The 20,371-nt window shown below is 43.4% G+C and overlaps 2 protein-coding genes across 2 annotated transcripts; one reads left to right on the forward strand and one right to left on the reverse strand.

The window, feature by feature from the left end:
* Positions 1-48: 48 nt before the first annotated feature.
* LOC120414369 (DET1 homolog) lies at positions 49-12,588 on the forward strand. Its single transcript, XM_039575536.2, has 2 exons — positions 49-557; positions 11,269-12,588. Exons 1-2 carry the CDS (start codon positions 147-149, stop codon positions 12,562-12,564), a joined length of 1,707 nt encoding a protein of 568 aa, XP_039431470.1. The 5' UTR covers positions 49-146; the 3' UTR covers positions 12,565-12,588.
* Positions 12,589-12,902: 314 nt separating this feature from the next.
* On the reverse strand, positions 12,903-17,451 carry LOC120414368 (uncharacterized). The gene is made up of 2 exons (XM_039575535.2): positions 15,597-17,451; positions 12,903-13,162 (listed from the first exon to the last, which is right to left on the reverse strand). Exons 1-2 carry the CDS (start codon positions 17,287-17,289, stop codon positions 13,035-13,037), a joined length of 1,821 nt encoding a protein of 606 aa, XP_039431469.1. The 5' UTR covers positions 17,290-17,451; the 3' UTR covers positions 12,903-13,034.
* Between the last annotated feature and the right edge of the window lie 2,920 nt (positions 17,452-20,371).

Raw genomic sequence — 20,371 nt, forward strand, 5'->3', positions numbered from 1 at the left:
GACGTGAGCAACTCGTTTCGAACTGATTTCAAGCGAGCGTGTAGTTTCCAGTGACAACTCAAAATCTCAAAACAATCTTGTTTACAAACGACATGAAAACAGCTGAGGTGTCGCTTCCAGAACCGTAATCTGCTGGCGGTCGACCGATGAACGCTGCTGAAAATGCCACCGCCGCAGGCGGCGACGTCGAGTTTGTCTGTTCGGAGCGCATCAAGTTCCGCAAGTTTCGCTCCCAGAACATCGTCCACCGGTTGCAGAATCGCGCGCTCGGTTTGCGGTCGCACTCGGTCCGAGAGTTTTACCAGAACATCCTGCCGGGAACGACGGTGGTCAACGTGGAGAAACCTCCGTGCTACTTGCGGAAGTTTAGCCCTGATGGAAGGTATTTGATAGCGTTTTCGTCAGATCAGGCCTCGCTGGAGATTTACCGCTACATGGGCTGTTCGGCGGCCGGCGATCTGTTCCAGGACTGGGGCGACAGCGAGCTGGTCAGCAACGATGGGACGGGCGGAAAGAGCTACCAGATCCGGAGTCAGATTTTCGAGAAGCTGTTTAAGGTGAGGAGCCATCGATGACACGACAAGACGATTCGAAATTTGTTCAGTAATATTCTATTAAACTTTCGACAATGCCATTATGGTGTCGACAAATTAAAATTTTCTAAAATGTGAATAATATGAATATAATTGGCAAGTAAAATAAGTCCTTTCCTAACACGGATGTGAACTTCAAGTTTCCAGAGCTGCACAATTTTTTGAAATGGATTCGACCTTAGTTGAAATTCTAGTTTTTCATTAAAAATATCTAAATAAAAAAAATAAAATTTGGATTTTTTTTTACCTAATTGAATTGTTTGAAATTTTTCAAACATTTGATTATGTTAAAGCTCGACCAGGGACAATCCGTAAACCACGTGGACACTTTAAAAATTTAAAAAAAAATAATTTGAAACTTTTATTGTTTTAAAAATTTATTTAAAAAAATAAGGATTTATAACTTTAAAACAAAAAAAAAATTCAAAATATTCAACATAATTTTTTTTTTAAATCTTTGAATTTTGTGAACCTCTTTGATTGTTTTTAATTGAAGTTTTTTTTTTGAATTTTTCATATTTTTTAGAAATTAATTTTTTTTGAATTTTTATGATTAAAAATCCATTTTTTTATTTTTGAAATATTTAAAATCTGTTTTTATTTTGGCAACATTAAACTTAATTTGAAATAAAAAAAAATATTTAAAAGCTTGTTCATTGCAATCCATAAACCACATAAACACTGTTTTTAGAAAATAAAAAAATCAATTAAAAAAAAATAAAAAACAAGGATTTAGACATTTTCGTTTTCGTTTCGTTTTCGTTTTACCGAGCAAGGTGGGGGACGCGGCCTCAAGTCAGTCCAAGTCCGGTTTCTTGTGGAAAAAAGGGTAGTGGCCGAACTAGTATTGCATACCAAATGAACACCACCGGAAGATATAGGGGATCGGGAGGGGGAAGGTGAAAGAAAATTAGTGTAGGTGTGAGTAATAAGAACTTGGATGACTTGAGCAGTTACGGTAATCTAAGTTTAACACTGAATAAAGAAAATATGAAATTATGATTCAAAGTAAAAAGGCCCGGAAGAAATTAAATTATAAGTTCATTAAATAAGAAAATGTAACTTATCGGAGATCTTTACAAAAGAAACCTATGATGTATTCCAAATTTGAAGAAAATACAAAAATACTAGAGAACAAAAGATGAAAACTAACTTGTCTAGGGAGTATAAATCCGGCCTTTTCGCGTCCGTCAGTAGTCTTGTCGTACATTACAACTAGAAACAGATCTTCCCATGAATAATACACTTCGACCAAATCAACTAATCATTTAAGTCCAATTATTCGTCTACGGAAAACTAACAAACTTTAATCAAAAACCTAAACTAAACTGTCTGATAGTAAATCTAACCTCAAATCCCCGAATGTTTTATTACAAAGCCAAATAAGGTAAAGGACCTTGTTTTTAAACCAGTCTTGCCGCTTCCAAAAACCAATAAATAAAATGAACAGTTCATAAACAAAAATGAACAGTTCATAAGTTGAACACTCGTCATTAAGACGACTATTTCGTGCCTTTCATTTCATTAGGGCATAAAGCCTTGCAAACAAGAGTGCATCTCTATCATACCTTATGTAAACTGTCATTTGAGTGAAGGAGACACACTCCTGTTCACAAAACCCATGTGTCCTTTGAAATGTTAGGCTCCATTTGATCGTCAAGGCTCCAGTAGATCCTCGATTCGCAACAATGGTCGATACAACGATCAACAGATTCACGAATTTTGTCCGATATCATTACATTATTGATTGACCGAGACTCTATGGAAATTTTGACATATCAAAATGCTTTGTATTATTACTGAAATGGAAGTTATGCACGTAACATTTTTTTAAAATAAATTTCAAAATCTATTCTATCCTACAATGCCTAGAAGAGGCCTCTGTTTCTGTTGTGAGTAAGCGCTGGTTTCAGAGTTCATTTTTCAATTTAAAAGGGGTGGGAGACGACTAATTTGCTTCATGAACTCCTACTCGGCCTTGGGACCACCTCTTAAGACACTGATGGCTCCTAGCTAGGAATTAAACCTAGACACAGTGTCGAGGCCCGCTTCGCATGGCAAAAATGTTGGCTGGGGGGAAGTGATATTATCACGAAATTTTATTTTAAAGCCAACATTGCTAACGGCGTCGAGGTCCTTACTCATGCCCAAGGAAAAACAAGGATTTAGACATTTTCATACACAAAAGTTCAAATATTCAACATAAATAAAAAAAAAAATATCCATATTTCAAAACTTTAAAATCCGACCAAAGTTTCAATGGGACCATCCATAACCACGTCCCAACAACCTATCCGTCATGGGTTTCCTATGCAGATAGAACCTTTTGAAAATTTAATCTAGATTTAATGTTCTAGATTAAATGCTTTTTTTTAATTAAATTAAATTCAGAAAACGTAAATTTCAATATTCAAAAACTCAAACCATTTTTTTTTAAATTTATTTGTTTCAAAGATTTCACGAAATTTCTAGAATACCTAAAAACATTTTTTCCCCTTTTTCGGTATTTTTGAAATCGCCTTGAGTCAGGGGTATTCAAAAACACCTATAAAAACTAACATTACAAAAATAAACCCCAAAACTCTTTTTTCAGATTTTTTTTTTTAATATTTAAACTTTATTTTTTTAAATATAAAAAAAATTTGTAAATTTTGTTGTATTTTGCAAACAGAATATCCACGTGGTTTGCGGATGACCCTTTGTCAAGCTTTCGTTAATGTTTTTTTTTAGATTTCAAAGATGTCATAAAAAATATAATTTTCAAAATTTCGAAAAAAAATCAACATTACAGCATTTAAAAATTAAAAAAAATAATCTTTTAAAATTTTTAAAGTTTAAAAAATGTGTCCGACGCTTGAATTATTATTTTTTAAATCCAAAAAGATTCAAAAGTAAAAAAAAAGAAATGTCAATGTCAAAATCGCAATTCGCAATTCGCAATTTTCAGTGTAAGAACGGGCCTTGACCGATCTTATGCACTAGGTTCCCGACGAACACGCACTGCCCTTACACCTACATCTCACCCTTGCTCTGAGTCAGTACGAGCAACACGCTAGAACACGCTTTGAGTGTTCGTGCCAGGCATGCACACCTTCTTTTCCGGTAACGCATTTTAACTTGGCCGGGGGTGGTACATTACGTAGGGTTTGATGTAAGTATAAGCGCCTAACCATTTAAAGTGTGCCTAACAACTTTCATTAAGAGCGAGTTTTTCACCAATGTGTAACAAGTCGTATCGATTTGCTCCGATTTGGACGAAACTTTCAGCGTTCGTTTGTCTATACATGAGATGAACTCATGCCAAATATGAGCCCTCTACGACAAAGGGAAGTGGGGTAAAACGGGTTTTGAAGTTTGAGGTCCAAAAAACCTAAAAAATCTTAAAATTGCTCGCATTTCCGTAAAACTTCATCAATTCCAACTCTCTCAGATGCACTCGAAAGGTCTTTTGAAGCACTTCAAAATGTGCCATAGACATCCAGGATTGGTTCGAGTTTTTCTCTTAGCTTTTGCAAATTACTGTCAAAAATGGATTTTTTTAAAACCTTAATATCTTTTTGCAACAGCCTCCAACACCCATACTCCCGTAGGCCAAAAGATAGGTAATTTCATGAACTATAAGCCTACGGTATTAACTTTTTGGCCAATCGCAGTTTTTCTCATAGTTTTTTTATTTTCCTAGAACAAACATTTTACAACGTTAGTTTTTGCCCTGTAGCGGCACTTTTTGGTCTCAATTTTGTCATATTCGGAATCCTCGGACAATTTTACGTAAGTAAGAAGTATTGGAGTTGTAAATTTGATTGGAAAAATTGCCATTTAGAATGAATTAAAATATTTTTTAACAATTTGTTGGATTAGGGGTAAAACAGGTTTTCGCCTACTTGATACAGCATTTGACGTATTGATCACAGGGTAAATAAGATCTATTTCTTTTTTCAAAAATGTTTTATTTAATTATTTTTTAAATCAAATTTACAACTCCAATACTTCTAACTTACGTGAAATTGTCCGAGGATTCCGAATATGACAAAATTGAGACCAAAAAGTGCCGTCTTCTTGGCCTGCAGGGCAAAAACTAACGTTGTAAAATGTTTGTTATAGAAAAATCAAAAAACTATGAGAAAAACTGCGATTGGCCAAAAAGTTAATACCGTAGGCTTATCGTCCATGAAATTACCTATCTTTTGACCTATGGGAGTATGGGTGTTGGAGGCTGTTGCCAAAAGTTATTAAGGTTTTAAAAAAATCAATTTTTGACAGAAATTTGCAAAAGCTAAGAGAAAAAGTAGAACCAATCCTGAATGTCTATGGCACATTTTGAAGTGCTTCAAAAGACCTTTCGAATGCATCTAAGAGAGTTGGAATTGATGAAGTTTTACGGAAATGCGAGTAATTTTAAGATTTTTTAGGTTTTTTGGACCTCAAACTTCAAAACCCGTTTTACCCCACTTCCCTTTGTCGTAGAGGGCTCATATTTGGCATGAGTTCATCTCATGTATAGACAAACGAACGCTGAAAGTTTCGTCCAAATCGGAGCACCTCGATACGACCTCTAGAACAAACCGAGCAATATTTACAAATACTGCCTCTTAAAGCAAAAACTGTTTTATTTTTAGTTTGAATTCAAAAACTTATTGTTATTTACTGTGTATTGTTTTCTCCTGAAATCTTCCCTATTGTTAAGTCTGTTTATCTGTTGCTATTTCTTTTGTCGCGGTGTTTTGTTACAATTTTTGGTCCTAAGCATGTTATAAATGTTGGCGGCAGACGTTGCTGAAGGGCGCTGATGCGCTGAACAAAAGAAGAGAAAAATGTTTTCACCGATTACACGATTTCTTGTCAGTTAGAATAAAACCACGCTAAAGCTAACAACGCGTTTTCGATTCATACGGAATCCGGTCCTCGTACGAAGAAATTCCATACTAAGGACGGTTTTGGCCATTGCCAATTCCTACAGGTTATTGGTCCCAGTGGAGGATCGGTGAATCGGTCGGTTTTACGGTGGAAATCGCGGATTTTTCGGACACTTGTTTTCGGCTTGCGAAAGGCTGGCTCGGCCAGCGGAAAGTTTTTTCAAGATGGCCGACTCGGGAAAGTGCTCGATCCAAAAGTTGTCGAACAGCAACTACGCGATGTGGAAGCTGGAAATGGAGATGGTTCTCGAAACCATGGAACTTTGGTTTGTTGTGGAGGAAAACGCCCCCAATCCGGTGACGCCAGAGTGGAAGAAAGCGGACCGGAAGGCCCGCGCGAATATTGTGCTTGCCATCGAAAGAGGCCAGTACCCGCTCATCAGGAGCTGCGCCACGGCTCGGGAGGTGTGGGACGCGCTCAAGGCCTACCACGAAAAGCAAACCGTGGAGACGCAGCTGTCGCTTCTGTGCCGGCTCTGTGACGCGAAGATGGAGGAAGGTGGTGACGTTGAGAAGCATTTGCTCGCCATGGACGCGCTGTTCCAGCGAGTGGAGGACGCGGGATTCGAGGTGGCAGAAAAGCTCCAGATTGCCATGATCCTGCGGAGCATGCCCAAGTCGTTCCATTTCCTGGCGTCGTCGCTGCTTGTGCGTAAGGACTCGGAAATCACGATGGCGCTCGTGAAATCTGTTTTGACCAACGAGCACTTTTTGCGGGTGGGACGCAGCATGAGCACGCAGGGAGAGGAGCGGTACCAGAAGCACGAAGAACAAGGCTTGGCTGCGCAGAATGTAAACAAAGCCAAGAAATGTTACTTCTGCAAGAAGCCGGGGCATTTCAAGGCGGATTGCCCGAAGTACCAGCAGTGGAAGGCGCAGAACGAGAACGGCGAAGCATCCGGCAGCAAGCCACCGAAGACCAAGCCGGGAGCGAAGGCTAAGCAGGCGAAAGACGGCGCGGACGATGCTGTCAGTTTCTCTGCACAAGTTCGTGGAGAAGTCTGTGCAGGAGTGAAGTTTGGCAACTCGTGGACGGTTGACAGCGGAGCATCGTGCCACATGACAAGTCGCAAGGAATTTTTCAACAAGCTCGATGATTCCAGTGTGGCTGTGGTGATGGCGGATGGGAACTGCTCCATGTCAAGTGGAACCGGCGGCGGAACTGTGGTCGGCGTTAGCGGTGCAGGAAAGCCCAAGAACATCAACCTGGAAAATGTCCTGTACGTGCCGAAGCTGGAGAACGGGCTGCTGTCGGTGAGCAAGATCGCCGAGAAGGGGTTCAAGGTGCTGTTTACTCGAGACAGCGTAAAGATAATCGACGAAGAAGACAACGTAGTGGCGCTGGGAGAAAGATCCGGCGGCGTGTACGTCCTGAAGGAGTCGGCGGAGGTTGCGGCTGTAGCTGGAGGAAGCTGCCACACGCTGAACTGCCAACATACGTGGCATCGGAGGCTCGGACATCGCGACGTAGCAGTGCTCGATCGCATGATGAAGGAAGATTTAGTGTCCGGAGTGAAGATTGTTGACTGTGGAGGCAGAGGAAAGTGTGAGGAGTGCTTGGAAGGCAAGTCGGCCCGATTGCCTTTCCCTCAAGTGTCCGTGAAGAAGACGACGCAGCCGCTGCAGCTGGTCCATACGGATCTGTGCGGACCGATGCCGGACGTGACTCCAGGCGGGAACCGGTACTTTATGTGCATCGTCGACGACTACAGCCGGTTCGTGAAGCTGTATCTGCTGAAAGACAAGGCAGAGGCGAAGGAGTACATCAAGAACTACGTGCGGATGGCGGAGAACCAGTTTGGTCGGAAGCCGGCCATCATTCGCTCTGACCGGGGCGGAGAGTTCGTGAACAAGGAGCTAGCGCAGTTCTACCGGGAGGAGGGGATCCAGTCTCAGCTGACCGCTGGATATTCTCCGCAGCAGAACGGGACTGCAGAGCGTCGGAACCGCTACACCAACGACATGGCGGTGTGTATGCTGCTGGACGCGAAACTGCACAAGCGCTACTGGGGAGAGGCCGTTGCAACCGCAGCGTACATCCAGAACCGTACGCCATCTCGGGTTGTCGAGAAAACTCCCTACGAACTCTGGTACGGCCAGAAGCCGGATTTGAGCAACCTCAAGATCTTTGGCTGTGAGGCGTACGTGCACATTCCGGATGAGAAGCGCGGCAAGTTCGACAGCAAGGCGGAAAAGCTAACCTTCGTTGGCTACGACTGCAAGGCGAAGGCTTATCGTTTCCTGAACAAGCGAACCGGCAAGATTATCATCAGCAGGGATGCAAGATTCCTGGAAATCGAAGCAGGGCTTCAGGAGGAGCCTCACGACAGAACCTTTGAGGTGGAGCCGCCGATGACAGATGCTGATGATAAGTCGCTGGTGGGGGACGACGCCGAAGGGAATCGCAGCTTGGACGAGGAACCACTGTTCGAAGGTTTCCTCGACGAGTCGTTGTTCGAGGGTGAAGAACCGGGCCAGCCTGCACCAAGAAGGACGCAGCGCTCGAACGCTGGTCAGTTGCCGAGACGATTGGAGGATTACGTCGTCGGCAGTGCGAAGCTCGAAGTGGTGGAACCGAGCAACTACAAAGAAGCGATCACCAGTGCGGAAAAGGACAAGTGGCGGAAGGCCATGGATGAAGAGTACGAGTCGCTGTTGTCTAACGACACGTGGACGCTCGTACCGCTACCCCCTGGACGTCAAGCCATCGGATCAAAGTGGGTGTACAAGCAGAAGAGAGACTCGGCTGGGCAGGTCGTGCGCTACAAGGCAAGACTCGTTGCTCAGGGATACGCGCAGAGGTACGGTGTCGACTTCAACGAAGTGTTCGCGCCGGTCGCGATGCAGCAGACGTTCCGGGTGCTACTCACTGTGGCTGGACACCGCAAACTTCGAGTCTGGCACATTGACGTCAAGAACGCATATCTGAACGGGAAGATGGACGAAGAGCAGTACATGCGACAGCCTCCCGGATACGCGGTGCCTGGAAAGGAAGCCCTGGTGTGCAAACTCAAACGTTGCCTTTACGGACTCAAGCAGGCGGCGCGGGTTTGGAACACTACGGTGAAGCGGATTTTGCTGAGCTTGGGATTCAGGCAGTCTACCTCGGACGCGTGCCTGTTCTCGAAGCGGCTGGAAACTGGTGAGTGGATCTACTTGCTGATCTACGTGGATGATATGATCGTGGTGTGCAAAGACAAGAAGCACATCGTCAAGCTGGAGGAGGAACTCAAGAAGGAATTCGAAATTTCGTCGCTGGGCGAAGTCAGTCAGTTCCTCGGGATCAAAGTCAGCAAGAACGCGGATGGCTACTTCTCGATCAGCCAGCGCGCGTTCATTCGGGACATCGCACAGCGGTTCGGTCTCGAAGGAGCAAAAGGAAGCCAGTTGCCGTTGGATGCCGGCTACTACAAGCTGTCAGGTGAAACCTTGGCCGACAAGGAGCAGTACCACAGCTTGGTCGGAGCGCTACTCTACGTGGCGATGAACTCGCGGCCGGACATCGCAGCAGCTGTATCGATTCTCAGCCGGAAGACCAGTTGCCCACGCGACTGTGATTGGTCGGAACTAAAGCGAGTCGTGCGATACCTGATCGCAACGGAGGACTACGAGTTGAAGCTGGGAAGGAGCGTCAAGGACCTCACGCTCGTTGGATTCAGCGACGCAGATTGGTCTGGAGACTCGACCGATCGGAAGTCCACGAGCGGATTCGTTTTCGAACTCGGCGGCGCAGCTGTTAGCTGGGGAAGTCGGAAGCAGAACTGCGTGGCTACATCAACGATGGAGGCCGAGTACGTTGCGCTTTCGGAGGCGGCGCAAGAAGCGGTCTGGTTGCGCAGATTGCTGTGCGAACTGGGCGAGGAGCAGAAGGAGCCGACGATCATGAACGAAGACAATCGCAGCTGCATCGACTTCGTGTCACAAGATCGTCAGAACAAGAGGAGCAAGCACATCGACACGAAATATTACCATGCGAAGGACCTGGTTACGGGCGGTGTGATCCAGTTGAACTACTGTCCGACCGACAGTATGGTTGCAGATGTGTTTACCAAGCCTCTCGGGGCGACCAAGATGAAGAAGTTCGCGGAGAATCTGGGGCTCACTCAGGAGTCCTAGAACCGGAAGTTCAGCAATCAGCGAGGAGGAGTGTTGGCGGCAGACGTTGCTGAAGGGCGCTGATGCGCTGAACAAAAGAAGAGAAAAAGGTTTTCACCGATTACACGATTTCTTGTCAGTTAGAATAAAACCACGCTAAAGCTAACAACGCGTTTTCGATTCATCCGGAATCCGGTCCTCGTACGTAGAAATTCCACACTAAGGACGGTTTTGGCCATTGCCAATTCCTACAATAAAAGTTTACCAAAAATACAATAGAAATATTTGTGTTAATCCTTTAACCATTCCATAAATTGAGTAAGGGCTCAAACCTCACTTGTTTGAAAAAAAGGGTGAAGATTGAAAACAATTGACAGTAAAAGAGCATTTATTTTATAAAAATCAAGTATCAGTAGTAAGAGAATGATTACCGTATTTTGAAGAATAAAAATGAGAAGCTAGATGTATTAGATGTAAAATTAGACAATAGTTAATAAATGGAGATACAAAACAAGCTTAGATTATAGTAATGATAATTTATAGGACAGATAAAGAATTATTCAAATAAATAAATTCGCAATAAAATCAAAAAAGATTAGGCGAATGATAAATAGACTTGATATTACTAGTACATTAAGGAAAAGTATATTTTTAAGAAAAAAAAAACAAAGTTTGTTACAGCAGTATCAATTAATAGAAAAGAGTGGAAAAGCTATGAGAGATAAGAGAATCAAAAGTTAGTGAAGTTAAAATCAAATGTTGGATATTAAATAGAAGAATCAGTGAAGAAGAAGAGAAAAATAAAAATAGGAGATAGGTGGTAGCTGAGAATGAAGAGAAGAGAAACCCTGTTGTGCGATGTTTCAGGTACATCCACAGCAGTTGACTCAACATACTCCGAATCAAAACAATACCGTCTACAATCACAAATTACTTCCCTTTCCCACATTGTCGCGACCCTTTCTTTTAGCCGTCTCGAATCTGACCCGCGGTGGTCAAAGGTTTACGATCCGTTTCCACAGGCCACCAGCTAGGTCATCATGAAAACCAAGCCAACGTGGAGGTAAGAATATAGGACACTCGCAAGGAACCAGAGCTATACTGTTCTGATCAAGATAATTCGGATGATCTAACAGAACTACGGATGTAGTTAGTTACGCTCCTTCCAGGATGTTCCTTACGTGGACGTCAACCGAAGAGCACGCAACAAGATCAGTGCCATTGCATGCTCTTAGGTATCAATCCTTGGCCTGCAAGAAATGTCAATGTCAAAATCATAAAAAAATAAAATTTCAATATTATTTGGAAATTTAAATATTGGACGATTTGGTTATTATTTAATTTAATATTATTTAATTATTTAATTCAAAGTTTTTAAAAGTGAAACAAAATTTTACAAAAATTTCTGCCGCTGTAATCTTAGTAACGATTGTTAGTAGCAATTACGACTTACCGTTGACAAATTGTGATATTTCGAGAAATTATGATCTAGTGCAATAACCACCACGATAGTAATTGTATGATCTAAAATAGATGTAGGTACTGAAAACGATCGATTGCAATAACATTCTTGCGAGCTTAAAAGTTGAGTAATTTAAGAGCCTTAAAATTAAAAAAAATCGCTGAGATTAAAGCTTCACCAACCTTTTGTTGCCCAATTTCAGCTCAAGCACGTCGTCAACATGGACAACAACGAAAAGCAGCTGAACCGGGAGTGCAGCCTGTTCACGAACGACTGTCGCTTTGTGATCGTCGGTTCGGCGCTGTTCATCCCGGAGGAGAACCGGCCCCACTTTTACGAGCTGTACACGAACAACGAGGCGATCAAACCGACGGCGAGCTGCCCGCTGGAGGATTACACGCTGTACATTATCGACCTGCACAACGGGCGCATTTCCGACTCGAAGGACTTTAAGGTGGACAAAATAGTGCTGTCGCACAATCAGGGCCTGTACTTGTTTAATGAGACGTTGGCGATACTGTCGATTCAGCACCAGAACATTCACATCTACTCGATAGCGGAGGGGACGTTCATTTTGGAGCGGATGATTGGGCGGTTTTGCTGTCCGGATGAGGGGTTCCTGTACAGTTTGGGGACGATGGGTGGTCGTGCGGGGATCAATTCGAACTTGCGGGCGTTCCGGGAACCGACGATAAACAGTTTGAAGCATCGGATGTTGGTGTTTTTGTTCCGGCAGGCTCAGCAGGTGGTTGAGAGTGGAGAGGATAGACTGGCGTTGCGCAAGTTTTATCGGCGGTTTGACGAGTACCGGAATCTGCGGATGTGGAAGATGCAGCTGTTGGACGATGACCACATTTTTATTCGATACGCCAGTGAAGACGTCGTGACGCTGAAGACGATGGAACCGAACAATCACAGTTCGAGCCTGTTTGTAGTGTACAACATCTGGAAGAACAAGATCATCGCGATTTATGGGAACCAGTCGGCTGAGCTGCTGTATTTGTACGAAAACTTTTGCGACAGCTTCCGGAACGCAAATCTGGCCATGCAGTCGCAGTACACGTGCTCACCAAGCAACAACATCTACAGCAATCTGATCCACCAGCGGTTCAAACAAACCATGATCGGTGCCCGCGGCGGTGGCGTCCAAGAGGCCACCAAGCGAATCCTGGCCCAGCTGCCAATCAGTGCCCAGTCGTACAGCAGTTCACCGTTTCTCGATCTCAGTCTGTACAGCTACGACGACAAGTTCGTGTCGGTGCTGGAGCGGCCAAAGGCTTGCGCCGAGTTTCCGATTCGATTCTTCGCACGCGACTCGGGACTGCTCAAGTTCCGGATCTACGCCGGCGTCCAGAACCAGCAGGCCAACTCGGGCCGACGGCTCGTCGCGTTCACCTTCCACCCGACGGAACCGTTCGCCATCAGCGTGCAGCGCATCAACACCGAGTACATTGCCAACTTTCACATTCGACACGCGGAAACCCAGATGAACCGGTAGCAATAAAGGTAGCGTTGTTTTTAACACTTGAAACGATCGAACGCTTTTCTTTATTCATTGTGTCTCTACAATCCATTCGACGCGATTTAAACGCACGCGCGCGCGTCTTTTCAATTCAATCAGATGACTATCGCTTTCGATGGCGGAACTAATAAAACTAACTAAAACATTTGAACGAATTGAGGCTGACTTCACTTCTCTAGCTGCGGATTCTCAGATCATTTCTATGTAAAATCAACTCTGCTCAATCACAGAGAAACAAGTAACGATTTCCGAACGTTAATTTCTCACAACTCGAATGCTGCACTTAAAAATTTCGACAGCTCTTTCAAACTAAAAATCCTGAATAATATCTCGCGATGGGTAAAACTTAACAATCTCCTTTCGAAAGCCGCGATTCATCGACAGGAATCGAGGTCAACTCGAACTCAAACCCCGATAAAAGCGGTTCTAACCAAGATGATGATTATTCAATAGTAACGCTCCCTTTCGGTGCTGTAGTAACGATTGTTGTTGGACGGTCCCGGGGCGGCGTTCGTCGTACGCGGCCGCTTCATGTAGTCGTTATTGTTGCGGACCAGCTCCTGAATGGCGTCGTCTGGAACGGGAAACAGGGGGAGTCGTGTTACAATGTGGTGAGGCAAGTCATTTTGATTAAGTTGCAGGCGATCGTAGTATTGCGACCTAACCGATGGTTCTTTGTGTTTTTTGAAGAGGACATCGAAAAGCAGCGGACAACACCTAATCGAAAACCGGAAAATGCAAAACCAATGGCAATGAAGGTGAAGGAACTAATGCCGAACTAAATCAAGTTAAAGGAAACAGCAGTACAAACGTCGATGCACACCTTTGACTAGCGAAGCAACCCATGAAATTCATGAAATCGAAGCAAACATTGAAACGGTTTATCACTTTTCACCATTCCTTAACTGTCATTAGATCAAGACGAATGCAAATAAGTTTAGCTTCCTACGATATAGGGGAAATCTACCCATTTTAATCCTAATAAGCGGTCGTGTTTGAATGATGCTGGATAATCTAGAGTCTCCCTTGAATTTTACTAAAACCAAGTACACCAACGAGTAGAGCAAGTTTTTGTGAACATTTCTGTTTATTTTCACTTTCACTAAAAGTTATTCTATTTCTTTACCAAGCATTTAACAAAAAAAAATTCCCAAGGGTATTCTAATCGAGGCGAATGCATTGGGCCACGCCCATTTTTCTAATATCGGCTTAGTTCTTTTTTCTTCCAACACTCTGTCGAGTGTTGCCATTTGCGCTGACAGTTCAAACGAACACTCACGAAAAGTGGCATTTATAGGGAAAGTTTCCTGGCATCGCTGGCTGTGCTGCTGGTGGTGTTGACGGCCAGCCTTTGTTCTTTTTTGCCTTCGTCTCTCGCTCGGTTTTCTTCAGCCTTCGAGTGGAATGCAAAGTGAAAATTGAAACGTCAAACGACTTGGCGCGTTTGTTTTTTTGATGGCGCTTGCTAATTTATTACATTTTTCGGGATTATTCTTCAAGTGAGTGCCTTAATAATGATCAAAAGAACATGTTGCCGGTAGTTGGAAGCAATTTCATATCTTAAGCGCCGTGAAAAAGTAAGCGAAAGTGAAAAGTTAATTTTGGCGATATTCATTAAGCGTTTGAGGGATTCTCGTGTGTGTCACTGTGTGTGCCAACAAAATGATGAGAAGTGGTCTCGCAAAATACAAATTATGATCAAAAGTGCATTAAATGTGATCTTTTTGGCCAGTAAGTGGCATACATTTGCGTGCTTACTCGAGGCGGTGCTGTTGCTGGTAAGTTTATAGCCCAAATAGTATTTTTGGAGCTTTAATCGAGCATCAAACTCTCCATATGACGAAGATAGGTTTTTGATTGGAAAGGGTAGATTTCCCCTACAACAAAAATAAAAAGAAAGCCACCGCCCGTCTAGACAGGGTACAAAAGAAAGGACCCGACCCGTTTCCGTAGAGATGGTTTAAGGTATTGACTCGCCTATACAGTTCTTGTTCGGTAACTGGGCTGAGAACGTAGTCCAGTTACCGAATGCTGCTCGCTAACTGGGCTGACCAAAAAATAACGAGGGGACCACCGATGCATAGTATTTTCCTGATGAAATATAAAAGTAAAAGTTACTCAACAGTGCTTACTGTTCATATTCCTTTAATTAAGACTTGAAATTAAATAAATAATTGAAAAAGTGTTTTTATTTATTGAACATGATTTTTGCATCCAATAACCCCTAGGTCATTTCGGTTTGTTTTGGTTTTTTGACGTTTGTCTGCTTTTTAACTGGGCTACGGCCCAGTTATCGAGCGCCCAGTTAAAAAGCAGCCCAGTTAAACAACGCCCAATTACCGAACAACTACTGTACAAAGTTCTGTCGTCGAGTGGAGGTTCCGGCTCAAGTAACGAATTTTCGAGTTCTCCTTTTCATATGAAATCATCTCGGAATTTGGAACCTGCATTCACGTTACGGAAGGGGAGAAACTTTTCTTATTAGAACACAGATATTATCAGGATGTTACCGGTGAGGAGGGTGCGGGCGGATGTACCTATCACCTCAAATATAAACGCTATTTGCTTTTTTATGTCATTCCTGAGTGTCTCTTGTTTGACCTCATAAAACAGTCCGTAGCAAACCGTTTAAGAAACCTGGTGCCATTCGATGGCCAAATGAACGTTCAGATGACAAGTTCTTAAAGATCCACACCTCTGAAGGGTAAAAAGGAAGAGATAGATCATGATGAACAACTTTAGATACTTGAACAGCACGTCCGGAGATGGGAAGGGGTGCTTCTTCTTCAGGCGTTAAATTGTTGTATGTATTGCTACCCCGTATAGAGCCACAAAACAAAGTTCTTCATCAAAACACCAACCAAATAGACACCAGGCACACCCCCTGGCTTGATTCCTTAGACCGATTAGGCTCAAAATTGACACAGATGCTTTATTTTGTCTAAGGAACCGAGGCCGTAGGTGCAACATTACGATCGCTTGGAATACTAAGGTTGAACTGAACTCACTTGGATACTGCACGTAAACCTCGTCGTGCGTGATCCGGTAGTACGAATCGCGGTAGATGTTGGGAACCGTCGTGGCAAGCGAATCCAGCCGCTTCTGCAGCTGCGTCTGGTGTGGGTAGCCCTCGAGGTGGTAGTGCAGATAGCCGACGTTGATGCCGTAGTAGCCGCAAACCTTGCAGTTCAGTCTGGATGGCAGCCGGTCACCGTCTACGCGAATGGCGTAGATTACGGTGCCGTTGTACAGGTGTCGGTCGGAAAACAGCGACACGGCATCGTCCGTTCGGATCGTCATGAACGCGTAATATTCGGCAGTGTTGTGCCGATTGTCCAGCGTGTAAAGGTGCAGATCTTGCACGACGCCAAATTCGCTAAAGTATGTGGTCGTTTCTTGGATGGCCGGAGCGGTAGTGTTGAAGCCCACGAGCAGCACGTTCAAGGTTCGGTAGTAATCATCGTAAACTGGGGATGTCTTGACTTCCGGCTGGTGGTAGTATTGCTGATGGTTCGTATTGTACCGACGACGTTTCTCGTAACGTTCTGGCTCGTGTCTTTCCTGTTCCTGTTCCGGTTCATAGCGACGTTTGTTGGCCTGGCCAGCCGTTGATGATGGGCCCGGTTTGCCACCCCACTTGCGCTTGGTCAGCAGCGCCGTAGTTCGGCCTTTTTCGTCCTCAATCTTCAGGATCTTTGCATTACGTTCCGTTTGGTGGCCTCGCGTCTGAAGCGTTATCTTTAGCGGCGTCTTTTCTGATACATCTTCCGGTTGAGTTCGCCGTTGCTGCTGGTACCGGTTCAGCATGTTCTTGCTCTTCGGCGCCACTTGCGGCTTGATCATCACCGAGCTCTTTTCCCGCTGAAAGCCACTGGAATCGTTGTCACGGTCGCGTTTGGTCCGGCTGAAGCGTTGTTCCGCCCTAACCACGTCCGAGGTGGAGGAAACGCTTGGACCCAACTTGGCCTTCACACCGGTTACGATGGGCGCCACCGGTTCGGCTTTCGGCTGAACCTTCGGTGTCTGATGTTGGGGCGGACCCGGCGGAGGAGGTGGTGGATTCAGCATCGACTGGGAATCGTGCACCGAAATCACCTCAATCGTTTTCTCCTGCAGAATCACGTCCGACGTCGAGGACACGTAACCTCCCGGCAATGGCTTGTTCGGCGTACTCTGCGCACCATGAACCAACACCTTGTCCATCTCAAAGTTCAACGCCGTCCGCCCCAAAAAGGTCGAATCATTGTGCGTCTGCAACTGCTGCGTCTGCTGTAGATTGACTGCCGCCGGTTGTTCCTTAAACTCCAGCGCCGGAAGCGTCCCACTCCCATCATCATTAGCCTCGGCCATCTCCATAAACGCGTTCACGTCATCCTTATCGTTGTAGTAGTACGCCACGAAGCGTGTATTGTTCATGTCCAGCCCCGGCGGGAACCGGAAGAACCCGTTATGGTACCGGATGTACCGAGTTTCGACCTCATTGATGGCGTTCACAAATTTGTACTTGATCCCGAAGCAGGTCGCAAAGTAACCGCGCAGACTCACCAAACTAAGCGTTTTGTCCGGCTCAAGCAGAATCCAGTAACCGACGTTGGAAAATTCCGATTCCGCCACGTAAACATAGTAATATTCCGGCCGGTTCGTCATGCAAGTTGGGGCGGCAACCGGCTGCTGCTGTTCGTAGCCGCGCACTCCGGCCATTTCGGTTCTCAATACTCACTATTATGCAACGGGGGGGTACGTGTGTTCAAAGTCGAATCGCGGATATGAAACGGTTCCGGGTCCCGGATTTTCACCGGCGTTGGCCAAAAAACCTCGCTTTTTCACCTCCACGACAAACCACGAGCGCACGAGCAAGAAAGAACTTTGACAGCAATGCACACTTGATGGAAATGATGGAAATTAAGATTGAAAAGAATGTTTCTACACGTTCATTCAAAATAAATTACTTTTGGGTAAAATTAGTGAAACCAAATTTTGGGTAGGTTACACCGGTTACACCATGCAACAATTTTGGCAGTTTTCGGATTGAAGCAAGCCAGAGTCTCGGCCCGAAACTTCAAACACGAACAAAAGCAGCGAACCGAAGATTGGCAATGACGTTTTGGAATTTTGACAGTTTGGAACGCATGAATTACCCCATTATTGGTTTCCCGCATGAGTGATGTGGAAATTGTTGCACATGGCTGAAGTTGGGAATTGGGTACTAAAGCCCTATGTCAATTTTTATGTACAACGGTAAAAAACAGGATTTAAAACCATTTCTGATCACTTTTTTTCATTTTAATGCAATTTTTTTTTTTGCAAGACAACATTTTTTCGATGGATCAACTATGCTCTCCTTGGAACGGACTGTCAAGTAGGAGCTTTTCTGTCAAGAAGGACCGTGAGGCTAATTTTTCAAAATTGATTTAAAAATCCATTTTAAACTCTTTGTGGTCGTACAAAGGGTCATTGTACTCAGAATAATAAGCTTTATCGCTGTAAACTATAATATCAGCAATCTAAGCTTCATTTTAGGACCCAATTTGGCAACTTATCTTAATTTATGCTAAATTTCAAAATTTAAACACGAATCTACAGCGAATCTATTTGAAAACTAAAGATACACTAAAGGCACGATGATTTGATGTGCAATCTTGATCAGAATCGCGATAAAAGAGGTTTAAATTGAAAAAAATAATTATAAAACAAATTCTGGTCTAGAATTTCACGAAATTTTGTCTGTTTTGTAAGACTTAATGTTATTGCACAATGGTTATAGATTTTTTTTACAAAAAAGGAAATTTTTCGGTTCGTCCACAAACAATCTCATGTTTGTAAACAAACGACGCCATATTGCCAATGTTGTTCGGTAGCTCATATCAGGCCATCGCCGGGGCCCTGAAGTAAGCCACGCGTGTGTGCAAATCGAAAAAAATGATCGCTGTCAATTTTGTCCCTCAAAATTCCAATTAAAAAATAGATTTTTGTTTCTTCATTTTCGTGATATCCAGTGGAAAGGGTGAAGAAAGCGAAAAAAAAAAAAACCAGTGGAAAAGGTGCAGTCAGCAACTCCATCCGGTGCGTTTCCTCGGACAACCGTTGGGTTCGTCGTTGCACCCTTAGGGTGCCTACAGAGTGGACGCTACAAGCGATGCTACAAGCGACGCGACTAATTTGACAGACCAAGCGACAACGCGCGACTGGATTTTTGCCCCAGAGTGGACGCGACTAGAAGCGACTCCAAGCAACGCGACTGAAAGAAGCAATTTCGATGCAAACATAATATCTTTTGATGTTAAATGCAGTATTTGTTGTGCTCTAGTTCCAGAAATGGTTCTCCGAAATAATTTGGTGGCCACTGGCCACTCCAGAACCGATACTGAATGTCCCCCGGGGAACCACCGAAGAGGCCAATATCTGATCAGAGCAAAACCTGTCATTATTGGAATCTTTTTTTTTCATTTTGGAAGGACATCTCAGACATGGACAACCTAAATAATTGAATAGCCACTGGCCACTTTGGAACCGGTTCTGAATGTCCCCCAGGGAACCACTGATATGACCAGTATCTGATCAGAGCAAAACCTGTCAAAATTGGTATTGAAATTCTTTATTTTAGAAGAACATCTCAGAAAAAAAAATTTTGGAAGAACATTCTGAAAATTTAGATTGACCTGGCCACTCCGGAACCGGTTCTGAAACACATAAATTTAGAAATTCAAAAATACAAATACAGAGCAAATGTTCGCTAACTGAAACGAATTCGAATTAAAAAGCACTCAAACGTTATAACCAGTTGTCAAACTGGCTTCGACATTTCAACCCCATTGTTCGACGATATCCGAGCACGTTGTTTTGCTTTTTAATTATCCGCACAATCCGTACTATCCGGATATTTGTAACAAAACATAATAGTTTTGGAGATTTTGCCTAATATTTTTTACTTTAATCATTATCTGGGGTGGATATGGTAGAGCACCCAGAAATCGCCATGCTCCAGTATTCACCCACTTACAGAGTTTAAACTGTGTTTAACTAACTTATACCATTTTTGGATAGAATGCAGGTACTTAGCCGGGTCCGGTGGCGCAGTAGTTAGCGTGGTAGCCTCTCACCCCAGTATGGCCTGGGTTCAATCCCAGACGGACCCGGTGGCATTTTTCGAGACGAGATTTGCCTAATCACGCCTTCTATCGGATGTGGAAGTAAAACGTCGGTCCATTATCGTAAAAGAGGTTTTGAGTGACTCACCACACATAACCTTCGGACGCCTAGAAATGAGTAGAAACTTGCAACAGAGCCCACAAAAGACCCGGGGGTCGTTAAAGTGGATTGCTTTTTTTTGCAGGTACTTATTTATTGATTTCCAACACTTATCAAACCTGAACTAATTAATTTATTCATGAAACCGGTAGAGGGGTAATTTATGAAACTTGTTTTATGCAAAAATGGATATTTTATATCGAATTAACACAGCGTTGCTCAGTGGGTCAAAGTATCTCGAAAAGATTTTACAGACTTTTAAAATTTTATTTACTCCACTTAAAGTTTTTGCTTTGAAGGCACAGTCTACCTTATTTTTAAATTTTTTTTTAATTTTTAAATTTACAAATAAAAAAATATTAAAAGAGGAGCAAAATAATCAAAAGTTTAAAATTTTCAAAAAGTTATAGGTTTAGAACATAAAAATTAAATTTTTTATCAATGCTATATAAGAATTAAAAAAACGGAGAAATTATAATTTAAAAAAAAAATAACTTTTAAAAATCAATATTTAAAAAAAATTTAAGTACATTCA

The sequence above is a fragment of the Culex pipiens genome, chromosome 3 (genome assembly GCF_016801865.2).
Source record: "Culex pipiens pallens isolate TS chromosome 3, TS_CPP_V2, whole genome shotgun sequence".
NCBI lineage: Eukaryota > Metazoa > Arthropoda > Insecta > Diptera > Culicidae > Culex > Culex pipiens.

Coding starts and splice junctions, on each gene's coding strand:
- LOC120414369 (XM_039575536.2), top strand. CDS start 147: ATGAACGCTGCTGAAAATGCCACCGCCGCAGGCGGCGACGTCGAGTTT. Junction 558..11,268: donor TTTTCGAGAAGCTGTTTAAG/GTGAGGAGCCAT, acceptor GCCCAATTTCAG/CTCAAGCACGTCGTCAACAT.
- LOC120414368 (XM_039575535.2), bottom strand. CDS start 17,289: ATGGCCGGAGTGCGCGGCTACGAACAGCAGCAGCCGGTTGCCGCCCCA. Junction 13,163..15,596: donor GGTTTACGTGCAGTATCCAA/GTGAGTTCAGTT, acceptor TTCCCGTTCCAG/ACGACGCCATTCAGGAGCTG.